The 13,823-nt window shown below is 42.5% G+C and overlaps 1 protein-coding gene across 2 annotated transcripts in view; it reads right to left on the minus strand.

The window, feature by feature from the left end:
* LOC124111830 (AT-rich interactive domain-containing protein 2-like) overlaps positions 1 to 2,777 on the minus strand; it is a 49,407-nt gene extending 46,630 nt beyond the window's left edge. For both annotated transcript variants that reach the window (XM_046471673.2, XM_046471672.2), the window contains exons 1-2: positions 2,255 to 2,777; positions 2,060 to 2,153 (exon numbers count right to left, since the gene is read on the minus strand). In XM_046471673.2, the coding sequence (XP_046327629.2) occupies positions 2,060 to 2,153; positions 2,255 to 2,346 (186 nt within the window). In that variant the 5' untranslated portion in view covers positions 2,347 to 2,777. The remainder of the gene's footprint in view (positions 1 to 2,059; positions 2,154 to 2,254) is intronic.
* Positions 2,778 to 13,823: the final 11,046 nt, after the last annotated feature.

A 13,823-nucleotide genomic window follows, 5' to 3' on the forward strand; every position in this document is an offset into this window, starting at 1 on the left:
GCTAGTACATCTTGTTGTAGGAAGTGTTGACTTATTGGCAGCAAAGTGAAATATATGTACCTAAGCCAGAAGCATTATATATTCCTTTAGTTGTTGTTGACCATGGGAGAGACAACATTGTCCAAGGAGTTTGGAGCGTTTACAGTTACTGGAAGGCTGTCTGTACCTATATAAGAGCAAGTTGAGGGCGATTCAGGGCCTTTTGCGACCTTATTTTATCTATTTGCCCAGTGAAAAAGGATAAAACTCACTACATGCCAGCTCTCAACACCATTCCTGATTCAAAAACAGAGCAAATGCCAAATTCAAGACATATGATTTTATTCTGGACATTCGTGAGTGCACTGACATTTGTTATAGGGCCTGTTACCTGTGATTGTAAACCTAATCAGAAGTGTTTCAATATCCATTGGCCTTGTGTGGTTACATACTGATTTCACAACTTAGTTCTGTATGTTAACCTTCGTGTTTCAACTTGGGAATCACTTGATAACACTGCTCAAAAAGTATGGTTTTCAGCAGATTACAGCAAAGCAATGGATACATTCATTATTCATGGTGGGAAAAAGGCACAGAGATACGAAAGCTGATGCATGAGTGTCAAATGAAATTAATAGGCAGTAAACACCAATTTTGTGACAAAACACCACTTAATGACTTTTGGTCAATAATCTGGATTAGTAGACTTTGCCTTCGGAAAAGTAAAGTCTTGCTGTTCACTTGTCCACAGACAAGTTAACAAATTTGATATTTCCAAAACCCTGGTACAGCTGTAAGTAACGCCTTTGTATCGGAAACATATCACAATGATACACAAGGGTAAGGCCTGAACATTACATAGTGTTTTCTCCTATTTGTGAGTGTAGTGACCGTTGATCAAAACCAAATGATCCCCAAAAGGATACAACTGCATCGTCAGATGAACTTTCACTGACACAGTGATGACGCCTCGTGGTCAGGGATAACAACAGATTGATGCAAAATACTTTTAAAGTATAATACCAAAACAATGTATTGTTTGTACCCTGACATGTTTCCAAAGTTCTCACTTCCAAGATTCGGGACCCGTGATGATCCGGGGTAGAATAGGTCCTTCAGCAACCCATGCTTGTCATAAGAGGCGACTAACAGGATCGACTGTCCACTGTCATCGTATCCCCGTGGATCGATGCGCATGATATCAACCACTGGATTGTCTAGTCCAGATGCAATTATGTACACAGACCGCCGTCATATAGCTGGAATATTGCTGAGTGCGGCGTTAAACAAGAAATAAATAAACAAACAAAATCCAAGATGCGGCATTGTGATCTACTTCAACTGAGGCATAACACTTGGATCGGCATATTGTTCCAAAATTGGTGCTTATTATTTTAGACCCGTGGAAAGGCACCCAAATATGTATTTCCAAATGAACTTAATTGTTTTCACAGGTGTACATATACTGCATGACTGGTACATTTACTATTGAAATTCAAACCAATAGAAGATGTGATTTGCACTTACATTTGATAAGCATGCAAACATTTCCTAAACATGATATGATATGATTTGAAGTAATACACAAACCTAATAAAGCATCATCAACATGAAAGTAGGTCAATGACAATAGTTTCCATGACAATAATGTGAAAATGAACAAGAACATAGAATTACAAGAAAAACATAAGACCTGTAATAAAAGCTAGTCCCAGATCGTTTAGATAAGCACCAATAGAAGGAATTAACAACATTAATTGATTACGTAATCTAACAAAACAGGAATAAAAACAAATTTGGCCAAGCGCGACGCTCCAGTCAATGATGTTTACATCCGATAAGTGCACGTGTTGACACTGAATCTACCTGAACATAAACAAAGGACAACGTGCACCACGAATCGGAAGAAACACATTCTAACGAAGGCGAATCATGACGGCTTCACGAGCCAAACGCTCACTGCAACGCCGATCGTCAGAATATTGAATACAGACATTTCGATTAGAAACACGATGGAGAGAAAATAGAAGCAATTGATATACTATTTTAGACCACGGAGGTAAATTCAAACTAACATTACCTTCTGGAATCCCCCGAGTTCTATCACACGTCGGTACAAGCGATACAGATCAACCTCTCTTCCTCCTATTTGGGGAATGCGATCATACGGTGTTCTGAAACGAGACACGACAACCATATTTTGCAAATTATTATCCTAAATTGAAGTCAGAATACAATAACGATAGCACGAGATTCGAGTGAATCAAATACGTACCCTCTGTTTTGGTGAAAACCTTGCAAATCGTGCAAAAAGCTGCGGCGTTCCTCTTCATACGTGAAAGGGTCTTTGTTCAAAAGGTTAGCCATTTTGAAACTGAATAATCCACAATAATATACACTTATTGTTCCCCCAAGCACCTCAAAGAGTACGATCAGCCTACAACGTGGGCGACATCGATAACATTACACCGAACTGCGGGGTAAATCCTCAATATTTTGGGGATTCCACATATCCTTGCTGGCTGAGGCTGAACTCGCGACTACGCTGACCAGTCCCTGTGCACAAACTCAGTCCAAAATGAGCACAAATCCGGGCGATCTAGGCCTAATTTCAGACCTAGAAGGTTATCCAGATCCTAATATACCTGGATATTAGTTAATTGGTTTAACCTTGAGCCATCATCGTTGTCCATACGCGTCTAAATTCAACAAAAATCCTAACAAAAAACATAATGAACATGCCGAAATGCGATTGTTCACTAGAGGGGTCCCTGCTATTGCTCATTGCCTCGAAGCCGTTAGCCAATATGGCGGAGTCCATGAGGTGCTTCCGCGACAAGTGAGATGCATCACCTCAGACAATTAAAGTTTATAGGAACTACAATTGCAAAATTTATATATTTTAGTGCATTAAAGACATGTGCTCAAGTAGATCTGTGCACGCGACGCTTCACATTGACATCACTTTCTTTGCAAACAATGACACCCGCCTTGCTGGCGAAGCGAGTGACCAGAGTGCGCTAAGAACGACAACTCTTGCCAATCAAAACAGCCCCACCCCTTCATAATTACCAGTTCTGGGTCTACATAGTTTTTTTGATGGTTGATTATTGATACTTTCGGGCCGGTTGTGATTTATTTGTCTTAAAGGTGTGTCATCATTTATTTGTTAACACAATGTGGAATTTATTCAGAGAAATAAATGTGAAAGTATGTACAATCTAATATAGGTATTGAAGGGCAAAATACCATGCTGTAGAAACATAGCATACTTCGTTAACTATAAATTTGTGATTTCTATTCTTTATACTTCTTTAAGGTTACTTTTCATACACCCTAATCTATTACAAAAGGTAATGTTAAAACAATACTTCATGGACTGTCAATCCGAGCAACTAGTTTAAGGTTTACTTTTTCTATTTCTTGAAGTTCAGTTTTGTTATATTCAATGGGTGTAAAGAAACTGTAGATGTAGACGTTAAGTTATTTCGTTAACGGGTATTCAAAGGTAATAATGAAATATGAATGGTCCATTCAACGCTCTGGATTACATTTCTGCATGTACATAAGTGACAGGTAAGATGTTCATCGAACAGTAGAACTAGGTAGTTGTGTATAGTGCAGCTGTAACTTTCTGCTTCGAAACAAAACTTTTTTTGTTTCTTTCCCACAATATCAACGTCTGTTTACATCGACGAATATTAGATAATGACGTTAAATACTCTATAAATAGCTCGAGGATAGCCCTGTATAAGAATACAGTGGGCCGGTGCCTCTATAAATAAGCACAGATAAAATCAATGACAGCGAGTAACGTCGTAGTATTGCCGCCACTACGGTAGTAGAGATCGTAGTTCCTCTCGGCCGCGCACTCTCTGAAACGTAATCGATGGCACGTGACCACGTGATGTGTGAATGAGGCCGCCGAAGTTCCTCTCCCACGCTCCCTATATACATACTCCAGCGCTACCAACCACACATAGATAGTTTAGCTGCACTAGGGCTAACTGGCTAAGCAGTGTACTATACACAAACTCAATTGAAAGCAGTCGGAGTACTACCTGAAAGATGTGATAATACTTGTGTATTGGAAGGGGAATGTTAAATGGCGATTAACAAGACCTGTTTTATCTACCACACATTGAGAATGGACATTTCTGTTTATTGCTGATGTTGGAATCGTCCGTCAAGCGTGGCAAGACGGATCCTGAGGCTGGTGCAGATAGTCGTGACAGACAAGATGGGAAAAGAGTTTGATTACTTCTGCATAGACATGTTTTTACGCACGTTTAACACATGCCCATATCATAAGCGGTATAACTTATTTATTGACGTACCGCTTATACAGTGGACTTAAACAGGAATAGAAAGTAATCTGTAAAACCAGCGGTCTGGTATTGTATGTGCTCCCAAAGTCTTACGTTTTTGTTTGTTTGTTGTTCAGCAATATTCCAGCTATATGACGGCGGTCTGTGAATAATCGAGTCTGGACCAGACAATCCAGTGATTGACATCCTGAGCATCGATCCACGCAATTGGGATACGATGACATGCATCAACCAAGTCAGCCTTCCTGACCACCCGATCCCGTTAGTCGCCTCTTAGGACAAGCATAGTCGCCTCTTGCATGGGTTGCTGAAGACCTATTGTACCCTGGATCTTCAGGGGTCCAAAGTCTTACGTAAACAGCCTGGCATCTCTGACGCCATACACCATTCCCAAAACCACGGATCTTAATGTAAACTGTATGCATTTGTCTGACCCATGGATGGTGTTGCAGCATATGTTGTGTATTTAGAAGTGGGGTCGTTGTTGATGTTGCTGCTGTGTGGTGTTTGGAATGGTGGTGTTATTCGCCAACGAAGATGCACCTGGTGCTTCTGGCAATATGCGTAGTGAGTTAATGTTATTTTGCGCCGCATTCTGCTGTATTCCAGCTGAGCATCGGCACCTGTAAATAATCAAATCCAGGCTAACAAGTGGTTAATAGCAAGAGCATCGACCCACACTGCTGGGGCACAGTGTCCACCATCCGATCCTCAGGGAATATACAGGGAAGGTATTCCCAAAGGGGTATTAATTAAAACTACGAACCTGGTAAAGTAGACGTGTTGGTTGGACAGACCCAGTACTTACGGAAGGGGAAGTCTGATTGTCATACACCACGACTGTGGGATTTCTGCATTTTATTTGATAAAAAAACATAAATCCTATAAAAATTGGAAAGTTTAGCCAAAAGCCTTTTTATGAGTGAGAAATGTATTGTGTAATAATTAAATTCATTGTTAGTCTATGCGCCGGAGAGGGTCTCAAACATGTTGCATCGCATATCTTGTTATGTATGGGCGAACACACTTGGTGAATAGATGACGATGATCAGTGCCGTAGCCAGCCGGGGGGCAGGGAGGGCAGTTGACCCCCCCTGGATTTTTTACGGAAACATTTTTCCTTGTGAAAGTTAACTTGAATAAAAAATGAATAATCTCATTTGGCCCCTACCCCCCGTCAAAAAAAGTTATCTACGGCCTTGATGATGATGATGATGATGATGATGGTTGTTTCCAAGCAATAAATGAAGACAACGTTTTCGCGATTGTACGCTGTTACTCCATACAGGTAAACGCAGAGTGTTTTACGAGGATGACATACTTTCTGGTTATCTGTTAAATCAAACCTATGTATTTCGTTTAGAATCAATTTTCCACATGGCGATATAATTTCATCTGGGTTTTTTTTATCATTGTTTGTGTTTTCACTTGTTGTCTTTTTCTTTTAAGCGTTCAGTGTGATGCACACCTGGCAGGAATCGTGGCATCAGCTAATATGACGAAACGTGGATAACCACGCCCCCTTCTTGCATTCCTCATCTAACTGACCAATCAGCGGCGCTCTCGTGTTGGGAGCATGCCAGTGACGTCACAGTTGGTGATTCTGCCTGTGTTCATTGACAAACTTGATGCCTGTGACTAGCTGAGTCTCTCTCTCTCACTTACTCCCGCGACTGTATAGTAAGATTGGAGTACGGCTGACCTAGATCGAGTGATGCACACACACTCACCCAGTGCCGGTGGCTCGGTTTGTAAACACGTGGTGCTGAAAGTGTGCCACGGTGTGCGGGACAGTCGTCAGGACATTCGGCTCTTGTCACTGGCGGTGCGACAGAGGTGCGGCAGAGGTGCGCGATTCCTACCAGTGCTTTCGTTGAATATCTCGAGCATACAACATCTTGCATTAGTGTAGTGTGTATATTTAGTGGGTGTTTACGATGTATTTGAATGACAAGGAATTACTATTTTTCTGTTTTGGTTGTAGTTGTTTGTGGATTTGGAACTGCTGTTCAGATAACGACGCCACTCACTACGTCATGGCTTCCCAAGAATTCACCAAACACATCATTTGACATATTACAGTAAACTACGTTTATAACGAACACGCTTACAACGAGCTGACCGATATAACGAACTTATTTTTTTGTCCCGGCTATTGTTGCATATATACTGTATATATGCTTACAACGGACTATACGGTTATTACGAACTAAAATTAGTGGTCCCTTTGAGTTCGTTATAACCGTAGTTTACTGTATACGCATAATGGTTGTGTAAATAGTTAATTATAATAATCAGTGACTTGAAACACCCAGTACAATTTAACACCAACGTATATTTGTTTCAGGTTGCCACAATTTCTAAGTGTTGTATAATTTGAGGAAGTTTAATACTGAAATGTAACGTGACATATAGGTGTGAAGTGTGAAGTGTGAAGTGTGAACTACGACACTACGATATCAGACACTTGCTGTTTTCACAGTATGTCATGCCGCTGGTGAGGGTGTTATCGCCAGGATGACATACATGGGGTCAGTGACCTATATAATCATCACTATATCTCAAGCTTGTTTCTGTCGAAATTCAGAGAGAAATCATATCTCCAGTATCTCCGGAGTTAGTATTGGGAGCAAGTGTTGGGAGCAAGTGCTGGGAGCAAGTGTTTTGGGCAAGTGTTGGGAGCAAGTGTTGGGAGCAAATATTTGAAGCAAATATTGGGAACAAGTATTTGGAGCAAATATTGGGAGCAAGTATTTGGAGCAAGTATTGGGAGCAAATGTTTGGAACAAGTATTTGGAGCAAGTATAGGGAGCAAATATTGGAAGCAAGTATTAGGAGCAAGTGTTGGGAGCAAGTATTAGGAGCAAGTGTTGGGAGCAAGTATTGGGAACAAGTATTGGGAGCAAGTGTTGGAAGCAAGTATTGGGAGCAAGTATTGGGAGCAAGTGTTGGGAGCAAGTGTTAGGAGCAAGTATTGAGAGCAAGTATTGGGAGCAAGTGTTGGAAGCAAGTATTGGGAGCAAGTATTGGGAGCAAGTGTTGGGAGCAAGTGTTAGGATCAAGTATTGGGAGCAAATATTGGAAGCAAGTGTTGGGAGCAAGTATTAGGAGCAAGTGTTGGGAGCAAGTATTGGGAGCAAGTATTGGGAGCAAGTGTTGGGAGCAAATGTTGGGAGCAAGTGTTGGGAGCAAGTGTTGGGAGCAAGTATTAGAATTGTGGCAGTCCTAGCAAGTTTGATTCACGCTTCTTCAGTTTTTCTCAAAGGTTATGGCCAAGCTCTGAGTTGATAGTTACGTTCATCCACCAGGGGCAACGTTTCACGCAACACGGCACTAGGAACAACGTCTTCACCTAGACTGATACTCAGCTAGCGCAAGATCGTCGAGCATAGCTCTCTTTCACATGTTCTGGCCGACGTGGTATAGATATACTCCCAAGTGTATCACATTGTCCCTCAAGCATGTCGACGCCCGACCCTGGGGAACGCGAGGGGACGCGGCAGAGCACACGAGATGCAGGCCTATTGTACGAACTGTTGTGTTTCACATATTGTCTATGAGATTCACATTTCTCAATGAATGAAGCCGCATTGGAACTCGCTGCTTCATATAACGAAGCATTTCAACAGTAAGGATAAGACGGGCCTATAATCACTGCTGATACAATCCCGTCGCGGAATGTGTCGGTGTGTCGAGTGTCATTTCCTGGTACTGGCCAACACGACGGGCAGTGTGTCGATAGTTGACGATAACAAATGATCTCAGCTTTAGTATTGCTTCACATATGCTCTTTCTCCATCTTCACGCTCTGTGATTTCTCGATAGTTACGTGAATCAATCTCAGACGTAACCAGCACGTTACTGAGTCCTTAACGTCGGTGGCCTCCAGATGAGTGAGTGAGTGAGTATGTTTTTACACCGCTTTTAGCAATATTCCAGCGATATCACGGCGGGGGACACCAGAAATGGGCTTCACACATTGTACCCATGTCGGGAATCGAACCCGGGTCTGCGGCGTGATGAGCGAACGCTTTAACCACTAGGCTACCCGACCGCCCCGCCTCCAGAGGAATGGAACTGTAGCGGTATATAATGTTTACTTTGTTTATTTGTCTTTAACGCCGCACTCAGCAGTATTCAAGCTATGTGACGACGGCCTGTATATTATCGAGTCTGGGCCAGACAATCCAGTGATTGATATTATGAGCCAATATCCACTAAGCCTGACCACTCGACAAGCATAGGTTGATAGGGAGGTATTCTAAGTCGGGCTCACAGCGCGTGATATAAAGAATACTTTCTTTGCAATTTTTGTAAACGAGATAACAAACCTTAGTGCACATGTTCTTTGAGTGTGAAAAAGTAAAATATGTCTGGAACAACCTTACAAAATGGATCAAAGACAAAACTGGAATAGAATTAGAATGTTCAAAATTGACAATTTTATTAGGATATTAACAAAAACGAAATTACGTTTTATATTATAACACAAATAAAACATACTCAAATCAAACATTTCCGACTCCATACCAAATTTCCAACACATCAAACAAGAAATAACCGATTCATATTACATTGACCGAAATATATCATATTCACAATGTAAATACACACAGTTCATGACATTTTGGTCACTCTGTCACCATCTATTCGTGTAAACCCACGAACTTGCACAACCCAACAAAGATGTCTTAGCATCCTGACACTGGAATAGTTTTGTTTGTTATTATCCATATATATACTTAGGAACTTGTATGTATTAAAGATTGCATGTGAACTATATTCTGTAAACTTATTGTTTGTGTACTCTAAAAAGACAAAAAAGACGTTTAAACACCACGTCGAATGTGAAAAATATGTCTAAGTCCATTTGTCACGGAAACAGGAGCGCGTTTGCTAAATGTAGTCGAGTTTTGCCTCCACAAGAGTGTGTGTGTTTGTTGTTTAACGCCGCACTCAGCAATATTTCAGCTATATGTAAATAATCGAGTCTGGACCAGACAATCCAGTGACTGACATCATGAGAATCAATCCACAGTGTCTTGTGTTCAGTATTAACCTAGATCTTGTAGTGTCTGTGTTCAGTATTAACCTAGATCTTGTAGTGTCTGTGTTCAGTATTAATCTAGATCTTGTAGTGTCTGTGTTCAGTATTAACCTAGATCTTGTAGTGTCTGTGTTCAGTATTTATCTAGATCTTGTAGTGTCTGTGTTCAGTATTAATCTAGATCTTGTAGTGTCTGTGTTCAGTATTAACCTAGATCTTGTAGTGTCTGTGTTCAGTATTAACCTAGATCTTGTAGTGTCTGTGTTCTGTATTAATCTAGACCTTGTAGTGTCTGTGTTCAGTATTAATCTAGATCTTGTAGTGTCTGTCTTCAGTATTTATCTAGATCTTGTAGTGTCTGTGTTCAGTATTAATCTAGATCTTGTAGTGTCTGTGTTCAGTATTAATCTAGATCTTGTAGTGTCTGTGTTCTGTATAAATCTAGACCTTGTAGTGTCTGTGTTCAGTATTAATCTAGATCTTGTAGTGTCTGTGTTCAGTATTAATCTAGATCTTGTAGTGTCTGTGTTCAGTATTAACCTAGATCTTGTAGTGTCTGTGTTCAGTATTAACCTAGATCTTGTAGTGTCTGTGTTCAGTATTATTCTAGATCTTGTAGTGTCTGTGTTCAGTATTAACCTAGATCTTGTTGTGTCTGTGTTCAGTCTTAACCTAGATCTTGCAGTGTCTGTGTTCAGTATTAACCTAGATCTTGTAGTGTCTGTGTTGAGTATTAACCTAGATCGTGTAGTGTCTGTGTTGAGTATTAACCTAGATCTTGCAGTGTCCGTGTTCAGTATTAACCTAGATCGTGTAGTGTCTGTGTTCAGTATTATTCTAGATCTTGTAGTGTCTGTGTTCAGTATTAACCTAGATCTTGTAGTGTCTGTGTTCAGTCTTAACCTAGATCTTGCAGTGTCTGTGTTCAGTATTAACCTAGATCGTGTAGTGTCTGTGTTGAGTATTAACCTAGATCGTGTAGTGTCTGTGTTGAGTATTAACCTAGATCTTGCAGTGTCCGTGTTCAGTATTAACCTAGATCGTGTAGTGTCCGTGTTCAGTATTAACCTAGATCTTGTAGTGTCTGTGTTCAGTGTTAACGTATATCGTGTGGTGTCAATGTACAGTATTAATCAAGATCTTGTTGTGAAGTCACGACGCTCACACTTGTGCCCTGATACGGATTCTTGGCCTTACAGAGATATACGTTCACCCTCCACGATGTCACCTGAGTACAACCCTACCGAATTACACGAAGAGGAAGTTCTAAGCCGTATATCGAGATGGCGGAGTTCTTCTTTTAATGTTGTTAGAGCAATGTTCTGGTTCTCCGTTTCTATGGATACTGAAGATGATTCGGTCTACTTTAGGGATTCTTCAGAGGGGAGAGGGAATGGCTTCACACTCTTCGAGGGGCTTCGTTGTGCATTAATGGGCGCAAAATGTCACATTTGCAGCTCGTGTCGTCCTCTTAATTGGGCCATGTCAGTTAACAACAGGACTGATTTAGACCAAGATCTGTTGTTGATTTGTGAAATAGTCAAGGACGATGTTTGGTAAACTCATATACTTGTACTGATGCTGTATAGTTGTGTGCACTTGAAGGCCGGGCGAGAGTAGGTCGCCAGAACCACATCCTTGTTGAACACTTGTGTCTTGACCCTGTGTAACGTCTGGGCCAGAATAGGTCGCCAGTACCACATCCTTGTTGAACACTTGTGTCTTGATTCTGTGTAACATCTGGGCCAGAATAGGTCGCCAGTACCACATCCTTGTTGAACACTTGTGTCTTGACCCTGTGTAACGTCTGGGCCAGAATAGGTCGCCAGAACCGCATCCTTGTTGAACACTTGTGTCTTGATTCTGTGTAACATCTGGGCCAGAATAGGTCGCCAGAACCACATCCTTGTTGAACACTTGTGTCTTGACCCTGTGTAACATCTGGGCCAGAATAGGTCGCCAGTACCGCATCCTTGTTGAACACTTGTGTCTTGATTCTGTGTAACATCTGGGCCAGAATAGGTCGCCAGAACCGCATCCTTGTTGAACACTTGTGTCTTGACCCTGTGTAACGTCTGGGCCAGAATAGGTCGCCATTACCACATCCTTGTTGAATACTCGTTTCTTTACCTTGTGCATGGTAGTTTGGGCCAGAATCGGTCGCAAGAACCACACTCTTGTACAATTGTGTCTGTGCTGTGTTCAGGCCAGAATAGGTCGCCACAACCACATCAGTATTGGACACTTTGTCTTGACCATGTGCATGGTATTTTCGGCCAGAATTGCTCGCCAATACCACATCGGTGTTGTACTCATGTGTCTTGAGGATAGGTCGCCAGTACCACATCGGTGTTGTATATGTCTGTCTTGTGGATAGGTCGCCAGTACCACATGGGTGTTGTACACGTGTGTCTTGAGGATAGGTCGCCAGTACCACATGGGTGTTGTACACGTGTGTCTTGAGGATAGATCGCCAATACCACATGGGTGTTGTACCCGTGTGTCTTGAGGATAGGTCGCCAATACCACATGGGTGTTGTACACGTGTGTCTTGAGGATAGGTCGCCAGTACCACATGGGTGTTGTACACGTGTGTCTTGAGGATAGGTCGCCAGTACCACATGGGTGTTGTACACGTGTGTCTTGAGGATAGATCGCCAATACCACATCAATGTTGTACATGTCTGTCTTGTGGATAGGTCGCCAGTACCACATCAATGTTGTACATGTCTGTCTTGTGGATAGGTCGCCAGTACAACATCGGTGTTGTACACGTGTCTCTTGAGGATAGGTCGCCATTACCACATCGGTGTTGTACACGTCTCTTGAGGATAGGTCGCCAGTACCACATCAGTGTTGTACATGTGTGTCTTGTGGATAGGTCGCCAGTACCACATCAATGTTGTACACGTGTGTCTTGAGGATAGGTCGCCAATACCACATGGGTGTTGTACACGTGTGTCTTGAGGACAGGTCGCCAGTACCACATCAATGTTGTACACGTGTGTCTTGAGGACAGGTCGCCAGAACCACATCGGTGTTGTACTCATGTGTCTTGAGGATAGTCCGCCAGTACCACATCGGTGTTGTACACATGTGTCTTGAGGATAGTCCGCCAGTACCACATCGGTGTTGTACACGTGTGTCTTGAGGACAGGTCGCCAGAACCACATCAATGTTGTACACGTGTGTCTTGAGGATAGGTTGCCAGAACCACATCAATGTTGTACACGTGTATCTTGAGGATAGGTCGCCAATACCACATCGGTGTTGTACACGTGTGTCTTGAGGATAGGTCACCAGTACCACATCGGTGTTGTACACGTGTCTCTTGAGGATAGGTCGCCAGTACCACATCGGTGTTGTACACGTCTCTTGAGGATAGGTCGCCAGTACCACATGGGTGTTGTACACGTGTGTCTTGTGGATAGGTCGCCAGTACCACATGGGCGTTGTACCCTTCTGTCTTGTGGATAGGTCGCCAGTACCACATCGGTGTTGTACACGTGTGTCTTGAGGACAGGTCGCCAGTACCACATGAATGTTGTACACGTGTGTCTTGAGGATAGGTCGCCAGTACCACATCAATGTTTTACACGTGTGTCTTGAGGATAGGTCGCCAGTACCACATCAATGTTGTAAATGTGTGTCTTTGGGATAGGTCGCAAGTACCACATCGGTGTTGTAAATGTGTGTCTTTGGGATAGGTCGCAAGTACCACATCAATGTTGTACACGTGTGTCTTGAGGATAGGTCGCCAGTACCACATCAATGTTTTACACGTGTGTCTTGAGGATAGGTCGCCAGTACCACATCAATGTTGTACATGTGTGTCTTGAGGACAGGTCGCCAGTACCACATGAATGTTGTACACGTGTGTCTTGAGGATAGGTCGCCAGTACCACATCAATGTTTTACACGTGTGTCTTGAGGATAGGTCGCCAGTACCACATCAATGTTGTAAATGTGTGTCTTTGGGATAGGTCGCAAGTACCACATCGGTGTTGTAAATGTGTGTCTTTGGGATAGGTCGCAAGTACCACATCAATGTTGTACATGTGTGTCTTGAGGACAGGTCGCCAGTACCACATGAATGTTGTACACATGTGTCTTGAGGATAGGTCGCCAGTACCACATCGGTGTTGTACACGTGTGTCTTGAGGATAGGTCGCCAGTACCACATCGGTGTTGTACATGTGTCTCTTGTGGATAGGTCGCCAGTACCACATCGGTGTTGTACACGTGTCTTTTGTGGATAGGTCGCCAGTACCACATCAGTGTTGTACAAGTCTGTCTTGTGGATAGGTCGCCAGTACCACATCGGTGTTGTACACATGTGTCTTGAGGACAGTTCGCCAGTACCACATCAATGTTTTACACGTGTGTCTTGAGGATAGGTCGCCAGTACCACATCAATGTTGTACATGTGTGTCTTGAGGACAGGTCGCCAGTACCACATGAATGTTGTA

Source organism: Haliotis rufescens, unplaced genomic scaffold (genome assembly GCF_023055435.1).
Source record: "Haliotis rufescens isolate VD_foot unplaced genomic scaffold, xgHalRufe1.0.p SCAF_5, whole genome shotgun sequence".
NCBI classification, from domain to species: domain Eukaryota; kingdom Metazoa; phylum Mollusca; class Gastropoda; order Lepetellida; family Haliotidae; genus Haliotis; species Haliotis rufescens.